Below are 19962 nucleotides of genomic sequence, written 5' to 3' on the forward strand. Positions count from 1 at the left end.
GTTGTACATTAGTCTTCCAATGCAGCACACCAGGACAGAGGCAATATGAAATTTCTTTAAACAGGATAGACAGTTCTGCCCTTGAATGTAACATCCTTCAGGCCCGGGCGCATGCAGAATGAGGCACGACACGACACACATTCCGCGACATTTTGTCTGACAGTAGACTTCCATGTGTATATATAAAAGCAATGCACACAGAATCAGATGCGGCATGACATCACAAAACTGTCATGATCAGACACGAGGCGATCACATCGAATGACTGCTCCAACTTTGTCGCGAGCAGACTGTCTAACGGCTGCAGTGTTCTGAACATGTGTAAGTACAAACAAATTTGTCAACCATGACATGGCGCAAGGTGTATAAACCTGACTAGTTAATTACTGTTTTTGATTGTTACTTTAAATTGAGAAAATATTCACTTGTAAGTATTTTAATTGATTTTCCCTCAGTATGGAACTGGACGCAGATTGATTAGTATGTTTAGTACAGGAAAGACCTATTTCATATAATCCATCTTTGAAGGACTATTACAACAATTTGATTTACGAATATGGGAAGAAATAATGTAATGAAAATACAGTGTTAAGCTGTCATGGGGCATCGTTTGGTGTAGTATCTTGTCATGACATGTGGTGTCACGTCTTGTCTGATTCTGTCTCTTTTTTTTTGACGTGACGTCTAATAAATCAATGAACGCCGGCTGCACGCACAAAAAAGTGTCCCGTAACGCACATTGTCCCACTACGATGTGTCCTGTTACGCTCATTGTACGCTTGCGCCGCATCTCTCTTCCACTCGATTGGAACAACCATCAATTTGAATTTTCAATCATGTTTTTGTCGTTTGAGTTATTAATATTATGTAATTTAACGATCGTCCACCGATTTTCAGCACAATCTGTATGGTTATTTAAAAGTAATGTTGAATTTTCAAATACGTTTTTGTACGAACAATGGTGTTTTAGTTACACATAATAATTCAAATTACACCCGGGATCTTTTGCACAATGTTTAAAAAAATATTGTAACACATTATAAATAAGTTTGGTGTATTTGGGATGCGTATTTGTTATAAAATTGTATTATAAAAACAAAATAATATTATTCCCCTATGGTGCTGTCATCTACGGTGACGGACGCGAACCGAACGAATCGCGCCTTTTTATCCGCTTCCGCGGCAACCAGGCACTCGTTAATACATTTATTTTCCTTTGTTTATCGCGAGGGGCGTTATTATTAATGAGTTATAAATAAAATTTTGTGCCCAGGGCCACAATTGCATATCATTTTGAGAACTGGAAGACATAAAAACGTAAAATATTCTAGACAAATTTTAATCTCGGCCCCAGCGCTCCACGAGCGTCTGGGTTGGAGATTAAAGCCGAAATTCTTTCTTAAACTAACTAATACTTATTTTATTAACTGCAAGGGCATTTTTATTAAATTCTACGTTTAATTTCACGACAAACAAACTTCGTCGTTAAATGTGTAATTGCGAAAAAGAGTAAAACATTCTCGACTATCTTGAAGTTAAATAGCAAACATGTATAAATGTTATAGTTAAAAAAATAATCTCTTCGTTAAAGTAATAAACATATTTGAATTAATGAGTGCAAATAAAAGTAAATTTATCAATTAAATTGTAGATTTCATTTCACTCCTTCTTTGTATCCATACAAAATAGTGATCATTCAATAAAAATGATTCAATTTTATTCATAAAAGTATGCAATCATTTCTTTAATGTTTTGTTATAATGTTGTCACGTTAAACTATTGTCTGTAAAACGACTTTACAGACAACCAATTTTTTTTTAATTATCTTACTTGGTATTAAAATTCATGTATAGTAAAATATTTTAAGCTTACAAAAGATGGTGAGTGGGGGAATGAAACCATGGATGAATGAATGAATGAATAACTCAATCAATATCGAGGTCATTCGATACCGCGGTGGTTATGAGACAAAAAAAATTACAGCACTGATTGAATGCATTTAGAAGGGAAAAGGGGAAAAATGAGACAGGAGTAACTAAGAAAACTCACCGGCTCATGGCAACATAACCTATGTTTCTCAATTGATAAAAAAAAGCTTCGCCCCCTTTGGGAATAGACCCCACATCGCCTCGGTGGGGGAGGCAAAGTGATCTGATAACTCAATTATCGAGGAACTCTAAAGGCGCATATCATCCTTAGATTGCAGTGTGCATTTGAATGCATGTTGCACAAAAGTTTTAGACACAACTTCGTAATGTAATGAAATTTTTTTTAAGTGTATCTGAAACACTGAATATTGCGAAGTAAAATTTAGAATGAGAATATTGAAAAATCATTTTCCTGTTGTAGTTCATTAAGAGCATTATCTGATGATAATGAATTTTCATTATTAAGGAGTCGTTATGGAAAGATACCATTTTGTTTCAAGTGTTTTATCAACATTTTTTATATCATTTAAAATTAAAACTTTTGCTCTTTTTAGCATGGCACATAAATTTATGGAATCATATGTTATTAACAATGACTGACTGCTACAAATTGTTTAGCACCAAATTATTGTTTGTTTGTTATAATGGCTACAACTTTAATAGTACTGTCAATGGACACTAATTTATTGAAGCACTTGACTTTCAAAAAGAGCAATTTATTATAAGTTAATATTTAATCATTAAATTAATACAAACTTTCTGGGCATACAGAGAAGGGAAAGGAATATTTATTTAATTAATTTAGAATGCTGTATATATTGGAAGTGCTTCATAAAACTTGTGGATCTTATTACATGAAGTACACACATAAAAAAGGATGAAAATGAGAGTCTAACAAAATGTAGCATTAGGTAAAAATTTAGAAAAGGGGAAAATAAAAGGACATTAACATATTTAAGAGATGAAAGTCAGCTCTTAGGTATGTCTCCAATTTTTAATGGCTAAGTGTATTGGTTATGGTGATTCAAACAACATTTTTGAGTACAAATTTGAATAAATATTTTTTTTTCAATAAGAAATATCTCATTTACATTGCAGCAGTCAGGTCCGCTGCCTTCAAACTTCGCGCTTCGCTGCGGGCGTCGGCGCATCTTTCCCTCCCTCTTTACCCCTCTTAGTGTTGTGTATTGTTTCCCCTGGTCTCCCCTCTCGGGGTTGGCGCATGCGCGCTGTGCCGCGCCGATTCCATATAAGCAGCCGACAGGGTTTTATTCAGGCGATCTAGTTAGTCATGAGCATGTAGAGTTTCCTTTATCAACGACGTGTGAGAGCGACCTCGGGGGAAAAGCTATGTAAGTGTCATATCTTGTGAGTGAGACGGTGGCCCTTGCCATAATGTAATCCGCGAACTTTAACTATTGTTTTAGCTATCTAGTATAAATTCTCTTTCCGCTGCCATCTCGGAAAAGTTATGTTTTGATTTAATTTTCTGTCGTTTGCTTTTTCATGCATTTACTAATTTCTACTAATTGGTTACTCAGAACAGTTCTCCCCGAGAAGTCAATAATGATATTGATAATGATGATGTTATTTATTAGTATGTAAACTTTATCGTGTGTAATATTTTTTGGTTCATGCATTTTTGCCATACGTTTAAAGTATTTATTATCCTGTATCTGTGGCGTAAGCCTTGTAATTGTGTTGGTTGACACATCGGCCCTTTTGATGGTGGGTCATTCCACGCCAAATCATCCCGGCCATGAACCCACCCGTCTCAGAATTTGATGAAACTTGGTGTACTTTATTTATGTATCATTTTATGAACACACATAAATTTTTATAACATTTAGTCTAACCTTTTCTGAGCTACAGGCACTTAAAGCTGGGCCTGCTTGTAGTAAAATGTTTATTTCCTGAAACCACCCAGACTGACAGTTTTTCTTATTTTTTTTCCTCGTAATCACAATTATGCACCGATTTAGCTGAAAATTTTGTAGTCTACTAAGAATTTAATGCAGATCCTGTTGATGTATTGCAATTAGTGTTTTAATATCACCATCACAGTCAAAATTTACTTCAAAGTTTAGAAAAATAATTTTTTGATAATTTTACAGGCAGTATGAAAATCCTCTACAACTTTTTTCTGTCACAAGATAACCTCACTAAACCATACCATTGCAAAGAGGAGACAATTTCCTACAAGATGGTGGAAAAAAACTAGTGGGCTTTTGAGTTTCCATTTCTTTGATGAGGTACAACCCTCAACTTTTACAATTTTTTGGTACTCTGTAACTATAATTTCAAATTCAGTCCTAAAATATTGGCACAACTGCTACGTTTAATTTTTACACTTAAATTTAACAAAACTTAACAATGAATAAATTATTTTAATAGGCTCACTTGTGTAATTGCCAAGAGAAAATTACAATTAAAATCAATGCAAATTCACACCACTACATGTGTGACAGTACTAACAACAAAACAACAAGATCTGTGAATCAATCAAGAAATTTAAAAGGATTACAATTTAGGTTATTATCTACGTGTGTCTCAATTTAATATATTATTCATCAGAAAACAATGTAGTTCCTTAAAACAATTATTTAAAATTATTGTAAGGTAATTAAATGAATCCTTAAAAGTACTGGATGTAACACCCATAAAACTTAAATCAGTTCCTTCAAATTCAAAATCAGGGTACATTGCACGAAAGGTAAAGCATTTAAGCACTTGCTTACAAGAAAATCTGGAACATGTAATGCAGGCAAGAGGGCGACAAGGGTTTAATTTGTGATAAAACATGCCTCATAGTTTCAGAACAGATTAGGAAAAATTCTGAAGATCTTGAAAAGTTGATTAACTTTATGGAGGAGAAATTAGGAATTTGAGTAATAGGAAAAAAATTTAAATATTGACAATTGCACCAACATCATGGTCACGTAAGGATGTAGCAGAAAAATTCCATGTTTCTGAATACATGGTGAGAAAAGCACGTATATTGGCTGAGAAAAAAGGAATTTTCGCAATCCCTGAACCAAAGGAAGGAAGAAAAATTACTCTAGAAATCATCACTTCTGTGGAAAATTTCTATCAAGATGATGATTATTTATATATCCTTCCAGGTGCAAAAGACAAAATTAGTATTGCAAAGAATGAATACAAACAGAAAAGACTTATCTTATGTAACCTTGATGAATTGTACAACACATTCAAACAAAAAAATCCAGATATGAAGATAGGTTTTTCTAAATTTTGCACACTTAGACCCAAGTGGTGTGTTTTAGCTGGGTCACCAGGCACCCATGTTGTATGTGTGTGTACAATACACCAAAATATGGAGCTTCTTGCTATTGCTATGAAACTTCATCACAAGGAGGATGTACATGCTATGATGGACATGGTTGTATGTAGCAGAAGTAGGAGGGAATGTATGCTAAGGCAATGTGACAGATGTTCAGACAAAAATAATTTAACTACATATTTGAAAGAAATTTTTGAAGCATATGATGATGACGATGAAGTAAAATATTCTCAGTGGGTTAGTGATGGCCATATGAAAACTCCAAAATATAATGATCCCTCTTAACGAGTTCATTGACTTTACAATCAAAAAGATAGATGCTCTAATTCCTCATTCTTTCATTTCAAAAAGTCAGACTACTTATGTAAAGCACAGAAAAGAAAATCTTGGTTGTGATGAGCTTTAATTTTCATGGACTTTGCAGAAAATTATAATTTCACATTACAAAATGAGGTCCAGTCATATCATTGGAACCATTTAGGCTGCACTCTCCATCCAGTAGTTATTTACTCAAAAAATGAAGATCAAAACCTTAAAGAAATATCATTATGTTTTCTCTCAGATGACCTCATTCATGATGTTTCATTTGTCTGAACTGTTCAAGAAAAAGTTGCTCGATTCGTAAAAAGTAAGCTACCTTCAGTGAAATTTGTCAAGTACATTTCAGACGGTTGCAGTGCCCAGTACAAATACTTTAAAAGTATGATTAATTTGTGCTGTCATCTTGAAGATTTTGGGCTTGAAGCATGTTGGAAATTTCATGCTACAAGTCATGGAAAAACACCATGTGATGGAATAGGGGGTTCTGTGAAGAGGACAGTCACAAGAATAAATCTGCAAAGTCTACAAAATGACCAAATAACAACTGTTGAGCATATGTTTAACTTTGGCAGGAGTCAGTTCTCAAGCATTTCTTTCTTTTTCCTTGGTGAAGAAGAAATCAACAGATGCAGAGTATTTCTTGAAAAACGCTTTGCAACTGGAAAAACAATTACTGGAACGAGGAGCATTCATTATTTCAAACCAGTATCAGCAAATGAAAAAATAGCAAAGAAAACAAGTCTGGACTCAGAAATTTCCCTCAGATACAAAATATTCACAGCAGATAATCCAGTGCCCACCGAGGAGTTGCCAAAACTTCAGTGTTATGTTGCTTAAGTTTATGAACGAAAATGGTGGATTGGTGTAGATCAAGAGATAAATGAAGAGGAAGGAGATTATAACATTAAATTCATGCACCTTCATGGACCTAGTAAAACATTTTTCAAGCCAGAAAAAATGGACAAATGTTATGTGTGCCCTGAACACATCTTGTATGTGATTGAACCTCCGGAAACCACAACAATGCAAGGACGACTCTACACACTCAATTTTTCCACGCAGAAGAAAATTGATGTTAAGTGGGAATCACTAAAGTCCTCAAAATTGTAAAATAAGAGTGAGTTATAATGAATAATTGTGTTTTAACTATTTTTAATCTAAAAGAGTTACAGCAATCACAAAGTTACTAATTAATTATTTTATACACGTGTGTATCTAAAACCAAACATTACAATGCTTGTACATAACAATTAAATTGAATTATCGTCATGTAAATTTCAAGTTCTATATAATAACGTAACTTCTAGGCCTTTGAAACTTCCTGAATGATTCACAGGTCTTGTTGTTTTGTTGTTAGTACTGTCATCACACATGTAGTGGTGTTAAGTTGTATGTAGTATTAAGATTTTAATTGTAATTTTCTCTTGGCAATTACACAAGTGAGCCTACTAAAATAATTTATTCATTGTTATGTTTTGTTAAATATAAGTGTAAAAATTAAACGTAGCAGTTGTGCCAATATTTTAGGACTGAATTTGAAATTATAGTTACAGAGTACCAAAAAATTGTAAAAGTTGAGGGTTGTACCTCATCAAAGAAATGGAAACTCAAAAGCCCACTAGTTTTTTTCCACCATCTTGTAGGAAATTGTCTCCTCTTTGCAATGGTATGGTTTAGTGAGGTTATCTTGTGACAGAAAAAAGTTGTAGAGGATTTTCATACTGCCTGTAAAATTATCAAAAAATTATTTTTCTAAACTTTGAAGTAAATTTTGACTATGATGGTGATATTAAAACACTAATTGCAATACATCAACAGGATCTGCATTAAATTCTTAGTAGAATACAACATTTTCAGCTAAATCAATGCATAATTGTGATTACGAGGAAAAAAAATGAGAAAAACTGTCAGTCTGGGGGGTTTCAGCAAATACACATTTTACTACAAGCAGGCCCAGCTTTAAGTGCCTGTAGCTCAGAAACGGTTAGACTTAATGTTATAAAAATTTATGTGTGTTCATAAAATGGTACTATAATAAAGTACACCAAGTTTAATCAAATTCTGAGATGGGTGGGTTACAAATAATTTTTTTGCTGGATGATTTGGCGTGGAATGACCCTGTTCCGTACAGAGATCATACTCCAGTTATGTGGGTGTTACTTGCGTTGAAGAATGTTCATGGCCTTGATATTTGTAATGCTCGTCTACATTGACGTAATTATTTGTGAGTATCCCTTTAAGATTTGTCAAATATCATTGCTTGAGGCAATCATATTTCGCTGGATTGTTTTTTTTTTTGTATTTACCTAATTTTATATGTCTTAATGTTCACGGACAGCATAACTTCTAAAAACTCATGATGATGGTATTTCACCTGTCAGTATTAACTTGTACTTTGTATGAAATGTTCTATTGTGTATTGTGTTGCTTTATTAGGCTCTGGGCTTAATTAAAAATTAATATAAATATTCTTATTTGAAACTACCTTCGTAGTCCCTGTTGAATGCATTGTTTTCTAATACACAAACACTTTGGTCTTTGCCGAATAATTTAATTTGGCCACTCCTTGTTTATTTAGACGGCTATTATAAAAAGATAAGCTTTCAACATATCTTAACTACTATAAAACTGGCCTGCTAACATGATTTATTAAGTTTGCATTGACATCCTTATAGCAATACTTTAGAGCAGATAAATATATATATTTTCTAGAATAATAGGTGAAGAGTTCTATTTTACATTTTTGTGAGAGTCCTTTGACATCAGTTTTGAAGTAGTTTTGGTAGTTCTTTAACCAAGTTTCATAGGAAGAAGAGCAGGTTTACTTAAATTAAATTTTAAGAGAGATTACATTCCTGTGTTATAACTTGTCTGCTCCATGCCGGCTGCAGGGTGGTGGGAGATGGCTCAAGGCAGTGCCACGAAACTCCAGGACACTGCAGTTTAAAGTAAACCCAGCAGTTTCAGGAAGTCACATGTCGACTCCATCCTTGTGGGACACTTGAACCCATGCTGTGGTGGGGAGATGTTGACTACAACATGGAGAGCTTGATCCGGAAATCCAGAGACATGCCAGAAGAAAACACTACATTTCTACATTATTGGTAGATGGTGAGAAAAAGGAAATATGGGAAACTAAATCCCAGTTGAAATTGATTACATCTTTTATTCAACAGAACAGCTGTAGAACAATGGGAAGGTAAAGTAAAATCGTCACGCACGCCCACTGACACAATAGTGTTTTGGAGGGATGGTAAACACACATAGCTGAAGATCCCTGCAAGGGTGGAAGAAAGTAAGAGTGGGGGATTAGGTAGTAGTTGGCCAGAAGGCTTGAAGATGGCACTTGCAGCACAGGATAGAGGCATAGGGGCCTGGATTTAGTTACCAAAGTGTCCGAGAGATGACAAGCAGGTCACGAAAGAAAGCATGCAGACGGGGCCAAGTAGTTTCAACTTTGGTCAACAGAGTAATTTCAGTGGCCGTGCAGAGCAACGTGGGTTACAGAACGTATTTCAGGTAGAAAAGGAGATTGGGGTAGAGGGGAACATAGTACTTAGATAGACCAACAGGTGTCGTGGAGCAGTAGAAAAGTGTAAGAGAACCCAGTCCAGGGGCACTTCAAAGAGGGGCCGGGGAGAAAAGAGGTTATTCTTGCTACCAGTTTCAAGAAAAGCCACAAAAAAAAGAGGGTAGGTGGGTGAGAAAAAGCAGTTGAAGGGCTATGTCGGCAGTGCGCAAGAACGAAGCCGTGTTAAAATGCAACACTGATGTCTTACTGAATGTGGCATGCACACTGGCGAAAGGCACGGAAGCATGTCTGAAGGCATGGAGTTTGCACAGGGCACTTGAGACCACATGTGCAGGCAAGCGGATAAATCTAAAGCGCAGTTAACTTAGCGTGGGATAAGGGACTGTGTGGTGTACATCCGCCTAGCACTGAAAAACTATCTGTGGTTGAGCTGCCTGTAGAAAATTTAATTTGAAAGGACAACACTGAATGCAATAATCAAACAGTTTTAAATTATGAACCCCTTAAAAGCATAACACGACTTTATTTACAATGTACATGATAAAAAAAAAACTTTTAATAGTTGCAAGAAAATAACTAGTTTGTGGCACATAATGGTCTTAGAAAAATCAACAAACCGTAAAATTAAAAAAATATATTATAACTTATTATAATCAAGGATGGTATGTAATAATATTTTCAATGTTAATATGCCGGGAATTAATAATCTGGTAAACCTGGTCGCCATTTACTCTGTACTGTGATCTAAGCCTCACCTGGGCCTGGCAGACTCGGGCAGGCTGCTGCTGGAGCGGTGGTCCACGCCAGCGTCCGGCTCCTCGCCAATGGGAGATGTCCGAGGCGACACGTTCTCTTCCTCCACCACGTTCACTGGCGACGTGCTCACGTCTGGAACGTGTTTTATACCTCACACAGTTATTCAGGAATATAGTGGGCACCAAACCACTTGGCTCTGACTCAGTTGGTGCTCAAAAATATGAGTAATTTTAGGGTGTTGGGATTACATCCACGACCCTTGCCATACGTGTGTGACATCTTAGCGATCATAACCTCCGAAGATACATATCAGTGTAAGATACAGCCATTTTTTAACGGAAGGGGCCACACCAGTTTCTATTTCACTTGGGTATAGATTTAGCTTTTATGTGTAGACTATAGTGATTCTTCTGTCACCAATTATATATTGTTCGTGGGTATTATTCAAGAAAAAAAAACTTCAAAATATTGCAAGCAGTAAAATTAACTAAAAAAATTTCCTCTCAATCAAAGATGAAATGTCACAGTTCACACCATTTATTGCACAAAAAAAATATACGTACATATCAGAATAGTGTAGGAAATAAAAATATATATATTCATATTGGAATAGTGTAGGAAATAAAAATAAAATGTTAGTTCAACCTCAAATCTTTATAAAACTAGGTCAGACAAAAAATAATTTTTTGCCATTTTTTTTTCACATTGATAAAAAAAATTTTGTAATCATAATACAATAAATAATATTTAAAATTTTTTAAAAATCAACAAAACTTGCAAAAGCAGTTAAAAAAAATTAAATCTAAACAAGAATGCAATTTTTTTTTACCACGTAAAATGATATGGATTACAGACCAACATTAGTTAAATTACTTCTTGACACTCCAAGTTCCAGAAAGGTACAATGTGAAGAACATATAAAACTTAAACATAAATTTATGTACGACATCACCTTATAATATAAGTGCTGTGGGAAGTCAGGCTAATATAAATAGTATAATATGTGACCAGGGCCGCAACTAGGGGGGAGCAAGCGGGGCATACGGCCCGGGCGCAAAGCTGTGGGGGCGCCGAAATCGCTTGCATTGTAATTCCTACTACAACTCTGGTAACTGGTAAAAAAGTTTTTTAACTTGCATGCCAGGAATGTCTAATCTGATTTACAATATAACGTCTCAACATATATTTAATGAACAAGTCTAGTGATTATACGGACTACTCTATGGACATAGTGGGTTCATGCATGGAAGGTACAGTAGCACAGAAACTGTTACATGTAGGTATGGAAGATGCTTAAATAGCACCATTTTTATGTGGGAGGGCTCCCGGACCCCCCGCTTTATTGGTGTGGTATGTGCAAAAAAAGAGGGGTGGGGAGGCCGCAAGAATCCATTCATGCCCCGGGTGCCAAAGACTCTTGTTGCGGCCCTGTATGTGACCAACACCCAAAATTGAGGTACTGAGATACAATTGTAAAATACGAATACTTCTGTAATAGTTTTAATTCATTAAAAAAAAAGATAAATAGCTCGACATACAGATCACTTATTAAAGTAACCACAAATGGCTACAAACAATAATGCAACTTTGTGTTGGATACAGTGTAAAAACATAAATATTTAAAAAAAAGTGACTGACCTCGTACAGATGTGGATGACTTAATACTGGTTTTTGATGTTTGGGTATGGACTTCTCGAAACACATAATTTGAAGACTTTTCATAATATAGCACATTATTTTTGCCACCTGCATTTTTAATCAAATTCCTGAAAGAGAAAAGTAAAGATTTTTATTACAGAACTATAATGATATTTTTTTGTAACAAATTAAATGACAAACAAGAAGGATCTTGTCACCTGTTTGTTATAGGTAACCAGCCATAACATACTAAAGTCATAACATTTTTATTTAGATAACTACTTAAGTACTGAGATTAAACTAGGCTTCATTAAATTTTATCGATAGTCTCAATTGCATTCCAGTCTAGTATTAAATAAATGACCAAACAAGGCTATAGTATGCAATAGTCAACAGAACTTTCCAACTTTATGAGAAATCTACCATTTCCAGAGTGATTGTACACTGTCTAGTAAGTATGTGTTTTGTTGTTGTTCGTGTCTTTGACAGCAGTAATGGGTTAGTTTTGGTGATGGCACTGTTGGTTTTTGTGGTGTTTATAGTGTTTGTGGTGGTTGTGGTGGTCTTTTTGGAGTGGTGTTGGTGGGATTGCTGTCAATGCTGTGGCTATTCTTTATATTGGTTTTATTTTTGATGCATTTGTGCTAAAAGTTTAAATAATGATGATTTGATAACTTACATGATATTATAAATTCCAAATTGGTTTTGCAAGAAAACAACGTTTTCATAACTGCTTTCAGATGATGTGGAAATATTGTAGGGATGACTGTATCAAATTCATATTACAAATCCAACAAGAGCCAAGAATGCCAAAACAATCCTACCTAGTTTAAAAAAAAAAAAATTAAAAATACAGTTAATACATTAATAAAAGATTATTATTAAAAATATGCAAATAAAAATGCTTAAAAATTAGTACAGCTTCTTTGGAATAAAATCATGCTAAAACAAAATTGGAAAATACAGCGATAGTACGCTAGGCTGAAAAGTGTATAGTATAAAGACACAGAGATGTAGACGATAACAAATTAAAATAAATTAATGGTTTATAATAATAAAGCAAATGGTGGAAAAGTAGAATGCATAGTAATTGCCGAGTATAAATAAGTGTACACGAACATATGAAAAATTCCCTTAACAGAGCCAGATACTCACTTGGTAGTTGTTTCAACATTCTTGCTGTCCTTCCCGAGCGTGAGTTCGATCATCTGCACCGGCCCAGAGCGCAGATAGTTCACTCTGCTCTCATCACGAGCACTGCTCGCAACCGAGCCATCCATAACCGTGTAGATGCTGCTGAAACTGTCCTTGGGCGTCACTTCCCGCATCCTGGATGTCATGCAGCGGCCCCTGCCGCCTTTCAATGATACGGCAGAACTTGAAGGAGCAAGTTCTGAGACCGATTCCAAACCAGCAATGGAAGACACTTTAGAAGATACTCCAACACTGGTGATGCTCGTAGCCTCTTTGAGAGCTGATGATTTTGAAGGCTTTGTAGAGCTAGCCGCTTCTGGTTCTGATTTCTCGTCAGGCATTGAGCCATCATAAAAAATCTCTTCAAAAATTTCAGAAGTATTCTCTTGGGAGCTAGCACCTTTAAATTGTTCTTTTGAATCCACAGAACCACTAGACATGTTTCTTGATGGCACTTCATTCTCTGGACCATTGGAATTCTTGGGAAAGAAAAATTTAAATAAAGTATAATGACAAGTACATTTATAGTGAAAAGAATTAAAGATTATCAACAAGAGCATATGTTAATGAAACAATGTTCATTTCTACGACACTGACTTATTAGTTATTACATTAGGTTTTTACCAGGTGCTTAAACACAATATTATGATGCAGATATTAAAAGTCAGAACTCATTAATACTTTGCTAAAACTCAAAACTGCAGTTATTCATTAGTGACTGGTAAAGTGAAAAATCACAGGACTAACAAAAATTGATTAAAAAATCTGTTTGCAGAAGTGAAATTTTTTCATGCATTCAAAAAGTGAAAGAATTGTTTTGAAAGCTCACAAAAGAAGTCAATTTTTTTTTTGTTAATTTGTAATACAACTCTCTATTTGAAGCATACAAAAAATTAGTATGAGAAAAAAATTAATAAAGGATAATAAAAAAAATCTGTTCTCACTGAAGTGTAAGTGTTATTATTTAATACAATGTGTTTTGTAACACCTTCATTTAATCTTGAAGAATTATCCTTTCTTAAGCGGTAGGGATTCAGCGATGCAGGAGATTTTAACTGCAATAACAGTATATATTGCTAGTGTGAAGGAATTAGGAAGGAAATAAATATTTATCCTTCAAGAATTATGAATCAATTACAGAGCAAATATCAATGCATATATTTTTTACACTGATTCTGACCTTCACTTGACTACAATTGAACATTATAGCAAAATAGACCATGTCAGCAAGATTAACCAAAATTACTACCGTAGTTTTGAGCATGCAAGACGAAATCAGCTTTTCATTTACCAAAATTGGAAAATAAATTTGCTCATTCAAATGTGACATAAGGATACTTTGTATTGGGCATGGCAGTAGCAAAAACTTGCTACCTCAATGTGATAAAAAAAAATTTGGGTTTACTTTATGAGGAAATGATTACATTAAGCCTTTTTAAAAATAGTTCCATTCCATCCTCCTTGGTCCCCCGTCTACTCATCCGTATTCGGACTACGTGCAAAAGCAACTTAAGTACTGCTGGATTAGCAGACTCCATGCAACAGCAACATAAGTACCTACAGTCACATTAGACAACCTATCTTTTTAAATGTGAACAAGCTTCGAGCTTTTCAAACTTGAATTAAGTTCTCATCTTGGCACCAGAAAATACAATACACAGGATGAGTCTGAATTTTACCGACAAGCTTTGGCTGATGGTTCATCACGACAAAATAAAGTTGAAAACATCTATACAACTTATTGTCTAAAGTGCTTCCCAAGGCTAGCATGCATCTTTGAAGTTGGGGCTGAACAACCTTTTTTATTGTAAATAATATGGAAAGTATTTAAGATTTGGATTATATTGAATTGAATTAATTTCTACAACCACTACAAATTTTGGTCACTGTTGCAAAATTATTTCATTGAAATAATTGAGGGTAGTAACACATTACAAAAGTACGTGGAAAATAAAGATGTTACCTCCAATTATTTTTATGAACTAATTTTGTGACAGCAACAAAAGTTGCGATAGTTGTAAAACTTCATTTAATTAAACATAATCCAGATGCTCAGTGTGCAATCTTGAATACTTTTTCTATTATTTACAATAAAAATGTTGTTCAGCTCCATTTTCTACTAGCCTTGATAAGCATTTTAAACCATATGCCATGTAGTATTTGTTTCAAGTTATTTTGTCGTAATTAACCTGCACCCAAAGTTTGACGGTCAATCTCAAACTCACCTTGTATAGTTAAAACAATGCTGAGAGATCAAAGCATTTATTTCTGATATGAATTAACTAGGTGACCAAACAAAACACATAAGTGTTAGGTTCTTTATTACTATTCCCAAAGGAAAATACACACTCGTCAACACATCACAAAAACCACCATCTTGGCCCGTCATACACCCCTTTCTAGTCCGCCCTTGCTGCCAACCGTTATACACCACAATCCCTTCCTTCCTTATGAGCTTGAGATCAAATGATCTCCAAAATACATAGTACAGTTGTATATTACCCTACTAAAAATACATATTACATGACAAGTTGCATTTCTCAACAATCACAAATAATGTTACAAATCTAACCTTACTGGAGGTTTCACTAATCGTGTTGACCGTCTGTCTGGTCTAGGTCTGCTTTCCCCTTGCACTGAAGTGGGGGATACAAAGCCTTTGAAGGGTGGACTATGGCTATCTTCTCTAAGTAGTCCTGAGGAAGACAGCTCTTTCGGTATTCCTTCCTTAGGCACCACCTTTGTGGCAACCCTCCCCCTCACTTCGTCATCAATTCCTTCCCCACTACCACGCTTTGATGTTGCCCAGTTTCCTAACTTAGGCCCCCATGCCAGTGTGTCACTAACCACATTGTTTGACACTACTGGATGTCTACAATCTGGTAACTGTGATTTCCGGATTTGATCCACATGCACTATCCTATTTCTTTGGTTACTTCCCCATAACACCAAATATGTCAATGAACTTAAGACTTTTACAATTCTACTTGGAACCCATTTCCATACTTTATCTCCTATTGTTTTCACCAGGACCTTTTCCCCTACTTCATAAAAAGGAACACCATCCTTTATTGGTTGCCTTCGTTCACACTTTTTGGTTTTATTTTTATCAGGTTTTAACATGCTCAGCTTGGTTCTGGGTTTTGTTTTAAAGATCACTTCCGCCGGGGTCTGTCCCGTTACTGTACAAGGAGTATTTCGGTAAACAAACAAGAACTCTTCTAACCTATGGTGGATGTTTACATGCTTATTTTTGAGTGTTCCATCAATGACCTGTTTCTTCAATGCCTGTTTTAATGTTTGAACCCCCCGTTCTGCTAGTCCATTCGATTTGGGATGATACGGTGGGCTTTTCAACACCTGTATGCCATTTCCTTTACAAAAGGATATGAAGTCTTCAGAGTTAAAGGGAGGCCCATTGTCAGAGACAATAGCACCTGGAATTCCAAAAATGGCAAAACATGAACGTAACCTTTCAATGACCTTCCCCGCTGATGTAATACTCATGACCCAGGCACTCACCCACTTAGAAAAGTGATCACATAGAATGAGTATTTTTTCTCCTCCTTGGTCCAAGAAATCCAAATGAATTCGCTCCCATACTGAATAAGTTTGAGGCCAGGTCATTGTTGGAATCTCCTTGCGCATATTCTGTGTACATTGGCAGGCTTCACAAGTCTGCACTCTATTTTGAATGTCCTGGTCAACACCAGGCCACCAAACCATACCACGTGCTAACAGTTTCATTCTCACAATTCCTGGATGTTGATCATGTAGCATTTCAATGACTTTCTCTTGTAGCTGTTTTGGTATAATTATTCTATTTCCCCACATAAGGCATCCTTGTTGTAACGACAGTTCATGCCTCCTCATGAAGAATGGCTTCAAGTTTGGATCTGATAACCTATCTGTCCATCCATGTTTTGTGAGTTCTATTACCTTTGCTACTCCTACATCCTGACGTTGAGCTTCACAAACATCATCTGTATTGAGGGGTAAATCAGGAATGTTTGTGAAAGCAAAAATGCCGTTATCTATGCTCCCCGGCAGGGGCAACCTAGATAAGGCGTCTGCATTAGCCATTAATGATCCTTGTCTGTACTCAAGTTTATAATTATAAGCTGCTAAGATAACTGCCCATCTCTGAAGCCGTGCATGTGCTAAGGTAGGAATAGCCTGATCATGGCCCAACAGTCTCTTTAAAGGTTGATGATCTGTCACCAGTACAAACTGATGACCATAAATGTACTTGTGGAAACGTTTTACCGCAAACATTATGGCTAACGCTTCCCTGTCGATTTGTGAATAGTTTTGCTCTGCCTTTGAAAGTGTGCTCGATGCAAAAAGCACAGGTTTGTCATTCCCCTCTATCCTATGGCTTAACACAGCACCAACTCCATATGGGGATGCATCACATGCCACCACAATTTGAGCTGTTGGGTTAAAGTGCGTTAATACCTGATTGGATGTTAACATTTGCTTCGCTGCCTCAAAGGCTGTTTGGCACTCTGCATTCCAAATCCACTTGCTGCCACATTTAGTCAAGTCATACAGGGGTTTCATCTTACTGGACAGCATAGGTAAAAACTTATGGTAGAACTGCAGCAGACCCAGAAAGGATTTTAACTGTGTTACATTTAAAGGTCTGGCTGCTTGTGTAATGGCTTCAGTTTTTCATCGGTAGGATGAACTCCATACTCATCTATCTTATGCCCTAAATATTCTACTGACTCACCATAGAAGCGGCATTTTGACAGGTTAACTCTAATATTATGATCATTTAACCTCTCTAGTACAGCAAATACTTTTTGCTTGCAATCATCTATTGATGTTCCCACAATTAAAACATCATCTATGTAACATACCACCCCCGGTAATCCTTGCAGCACTCTATCCATAACGGACTGAAATATGGCTGGAGCACTAGCTACGCCATAGGGTAAACTTGTCCACTGAAACAAGCCTAGGTGAGTATTCATTGTGAGGTAAGGCCTAGATTCCTCCCCCACTTCTAACTGCTGATATGCGTTGCTCAAATCTAATACAGTGAAAATCTTACCCCCTGTTAACCCAGCAAAAATATCTTCCAATTTTGGTAGCGGGTAACAATCAACATTTAGGACTTTGTTTAAGGCCACCTTAAAATCTACACATACTCTTACACCCCCCTGTTTTTTTCGTACCACCACAATGGGACTAGCCCACTCACTATGTCTTACAGGAATAATTTTACCTACATTCTGCAAATCATGTAGCTGCTTTTCTACCTGCTCTTTAAGTGCGTAAGGCACATCATAAGCTTTGTGAAACACTGGTATTGCCTCCTCTTTGACATTCAGATGGGCCTTAAAATTACGTATGCATCCAGTAGTGTCTGCATTAAATACCCTAGGAAATCTTGTACTCATTTCACTTAGTCCCGGTGTCCCCACTTCAACACATGTGCTTGATACCTCATTTGGACCCTGACCACAACCAATCAATTTACCTACGTTACTTACTGCCTCCAAGTTATTTCTCCAATCAGGTAGAATAGCATCAAGCCATTCTCTTCCCAACAGAGGCAACATGTTTGCTCTCCCTCCTATTACCACGAGGGGCAGTTGGTGCTCTCTCCCAGACTGCCCTCTTACATTTACACTGATTTGCCCCAACACTTTGACATGGTTACCAGTGACTGACTTTAATTCTAAGGCACAATGTTTAAGTACTACCCGTGGAAAATGGTCCTTGTAAGCAGAAACTGGTATGAGAGATACACAAGCTCCACTATCTATCTCCATTTTTATCCTTTGACCTTCTACGGAAACCACTGCAGTCAAGGGTTTATTTACACTATTGATATATACTGTTGTGTTCACGGAAGAGTTAACTTGATTAAGATGCAATGCATTAAGTTCCAGAAGCTCGTCACTAGACTCTGCCCCCAGTTCTTTCACCATACGAGAGCGACATACTCGAGCTGCGTGACCTTTCTTCCCACACGAGTAACAGGTCCAATGCCTTGCTGGACATGTCTCATGAGCATGCCTCCGTCCACATCGGAAGCAAGATGATGCTGCTCCGCTTGCCGCTGCTCCACTAGGGTGTTTAAATGTAGACCTGTAGGTGGACTTGTAGTCATTATTTCTCTGCTGCCCGCCTCGCGAGTATGTTTCCTGGACTGTACCTTGTTGCTGATCTGTTACTTTGTTGACAGTTTCTGTTACGTCCATTGGCGAAGTTGGCAATGTTGGCTGGAACAACTTAGTCTGCTGTGCGGCCTGTTCCATGCTGCTGGCGATAAGGCAAGCCTTGTCAAAGTCTAGGTTAGGTTCACAGATCAGACTACGTTGTATGATTTCGGACCGCAAGCCACATCCCGTAATGCTTCTTGTAGAAATTTACCAAAGTTACATGATTTTGCCAGGTTTTTTAGTTCTATTATGTATTCAGATACCGATACATTGCTTTGCTGATCACATTTATGAAATCTGAACCTTTCAACTATGATGTTCTTGGCAGGCGAAAAATGTGTAGAAAGCACCTCCAACAATTCTTCAAATTTCTTTGATGTAGGATTGTCTGGTATCAGTATGCTTTTGAGGGTAGCGTACGTTTTGGCCCCCATAAGGGTAATAAATAGTGGCACCTTGGCATCTTCTTTGATTTCATTCACTACAAAAAACTGTTTTAGCCTTTCCACGTACGAATCAAAGTCCTCTGTCTGCGCATTATATTCCCCAATATGTCCCAGCAACCCCATGTTTACATTTTCATGTGCGGTACGTGAAAGTGAACAAAATGTGGCCCGCCTTACTCACAATACACCCCACTGTTGTTGTAATGCACTCCCATAAATTACCGCACATCGCCGATCCCATCCTCGTCGCCAATTGTTAGGTTCTTTATTACTATTCCCAAAGGAAAATACACACTCGTCAACACATCACAAAAACCACCATCTTGGCCCGTCATACACCCCTTTCTAGTCCGCCCTTGCTGCCAACCGTTATACACCACAATAAGAAACTGGTAGGAAGAATGTCCACAAAGTAAAAATGATCGTAATCAATATCAGCACACGATTTCAATACACACAGTTAAACAGCTAAGAAGCTGTATTGAACACCTTATTTTGCTATTTATTGTTTATATTTTGCATTTTAATCATATTTGTTCCTCACCTGACTGGAGTTGAGCAACCTCCTAACGATTTCTGTAAAAGTTTTCCGCTGTTTCTTCAATGAAGCAATTCTTTCTTTGGAAGTTTGCTTTTGTAACTTCAGTGACCTAGAATCAAATAGCATTAA

General features: G+C 36.5%; 1 protein-coding gene across 2 annotated transcripts in view; it reads right to left on the bottom strand.

Moving 5' to 3' along the window:
• Positions 1–19962, bottom strand: part of LOC134546197 (microtubule-associated protein futsch-like) — an 843281-nt gene that overhangs the window by 41484 nt on the left and 781835 nt on the right. For both annotated transcript variants that reach the window (XM_063388803.1, XM_063388804.1), the window contains 4 exons: positions 19837–19942; positions 12632–13149; positions 11477–11604; positions 9838–9970 (listed from right to left, as the gene is read on the bottom strand). In XM_063388803.1, coding sequence (XP_063244873.1) covers positions 9838–9970; positions 11477–11604; positions 12632–13149; positions 19837–19942 — 885 coding nt within the window. The remainder of the gene's footprint in view (positions 1–9837; positions 9971–11476; positions 11605–12631; positions 13150–19836; positions 19943–19962) is intronic.

Source organism: Bacillus rossius, chromosome 1, assembly GCF_032445375.1.
Source record: "Bacillus rossius redtenbacheri isolate Brsri chromosome 1, Brsri_v3, whole genome shotgun sequence".
NCBI lineage: Eukaryota > Metazoa > Arthropoda > Insecta > Phasmatodea > Bacillidae > Bacillus > Bacillus rossius.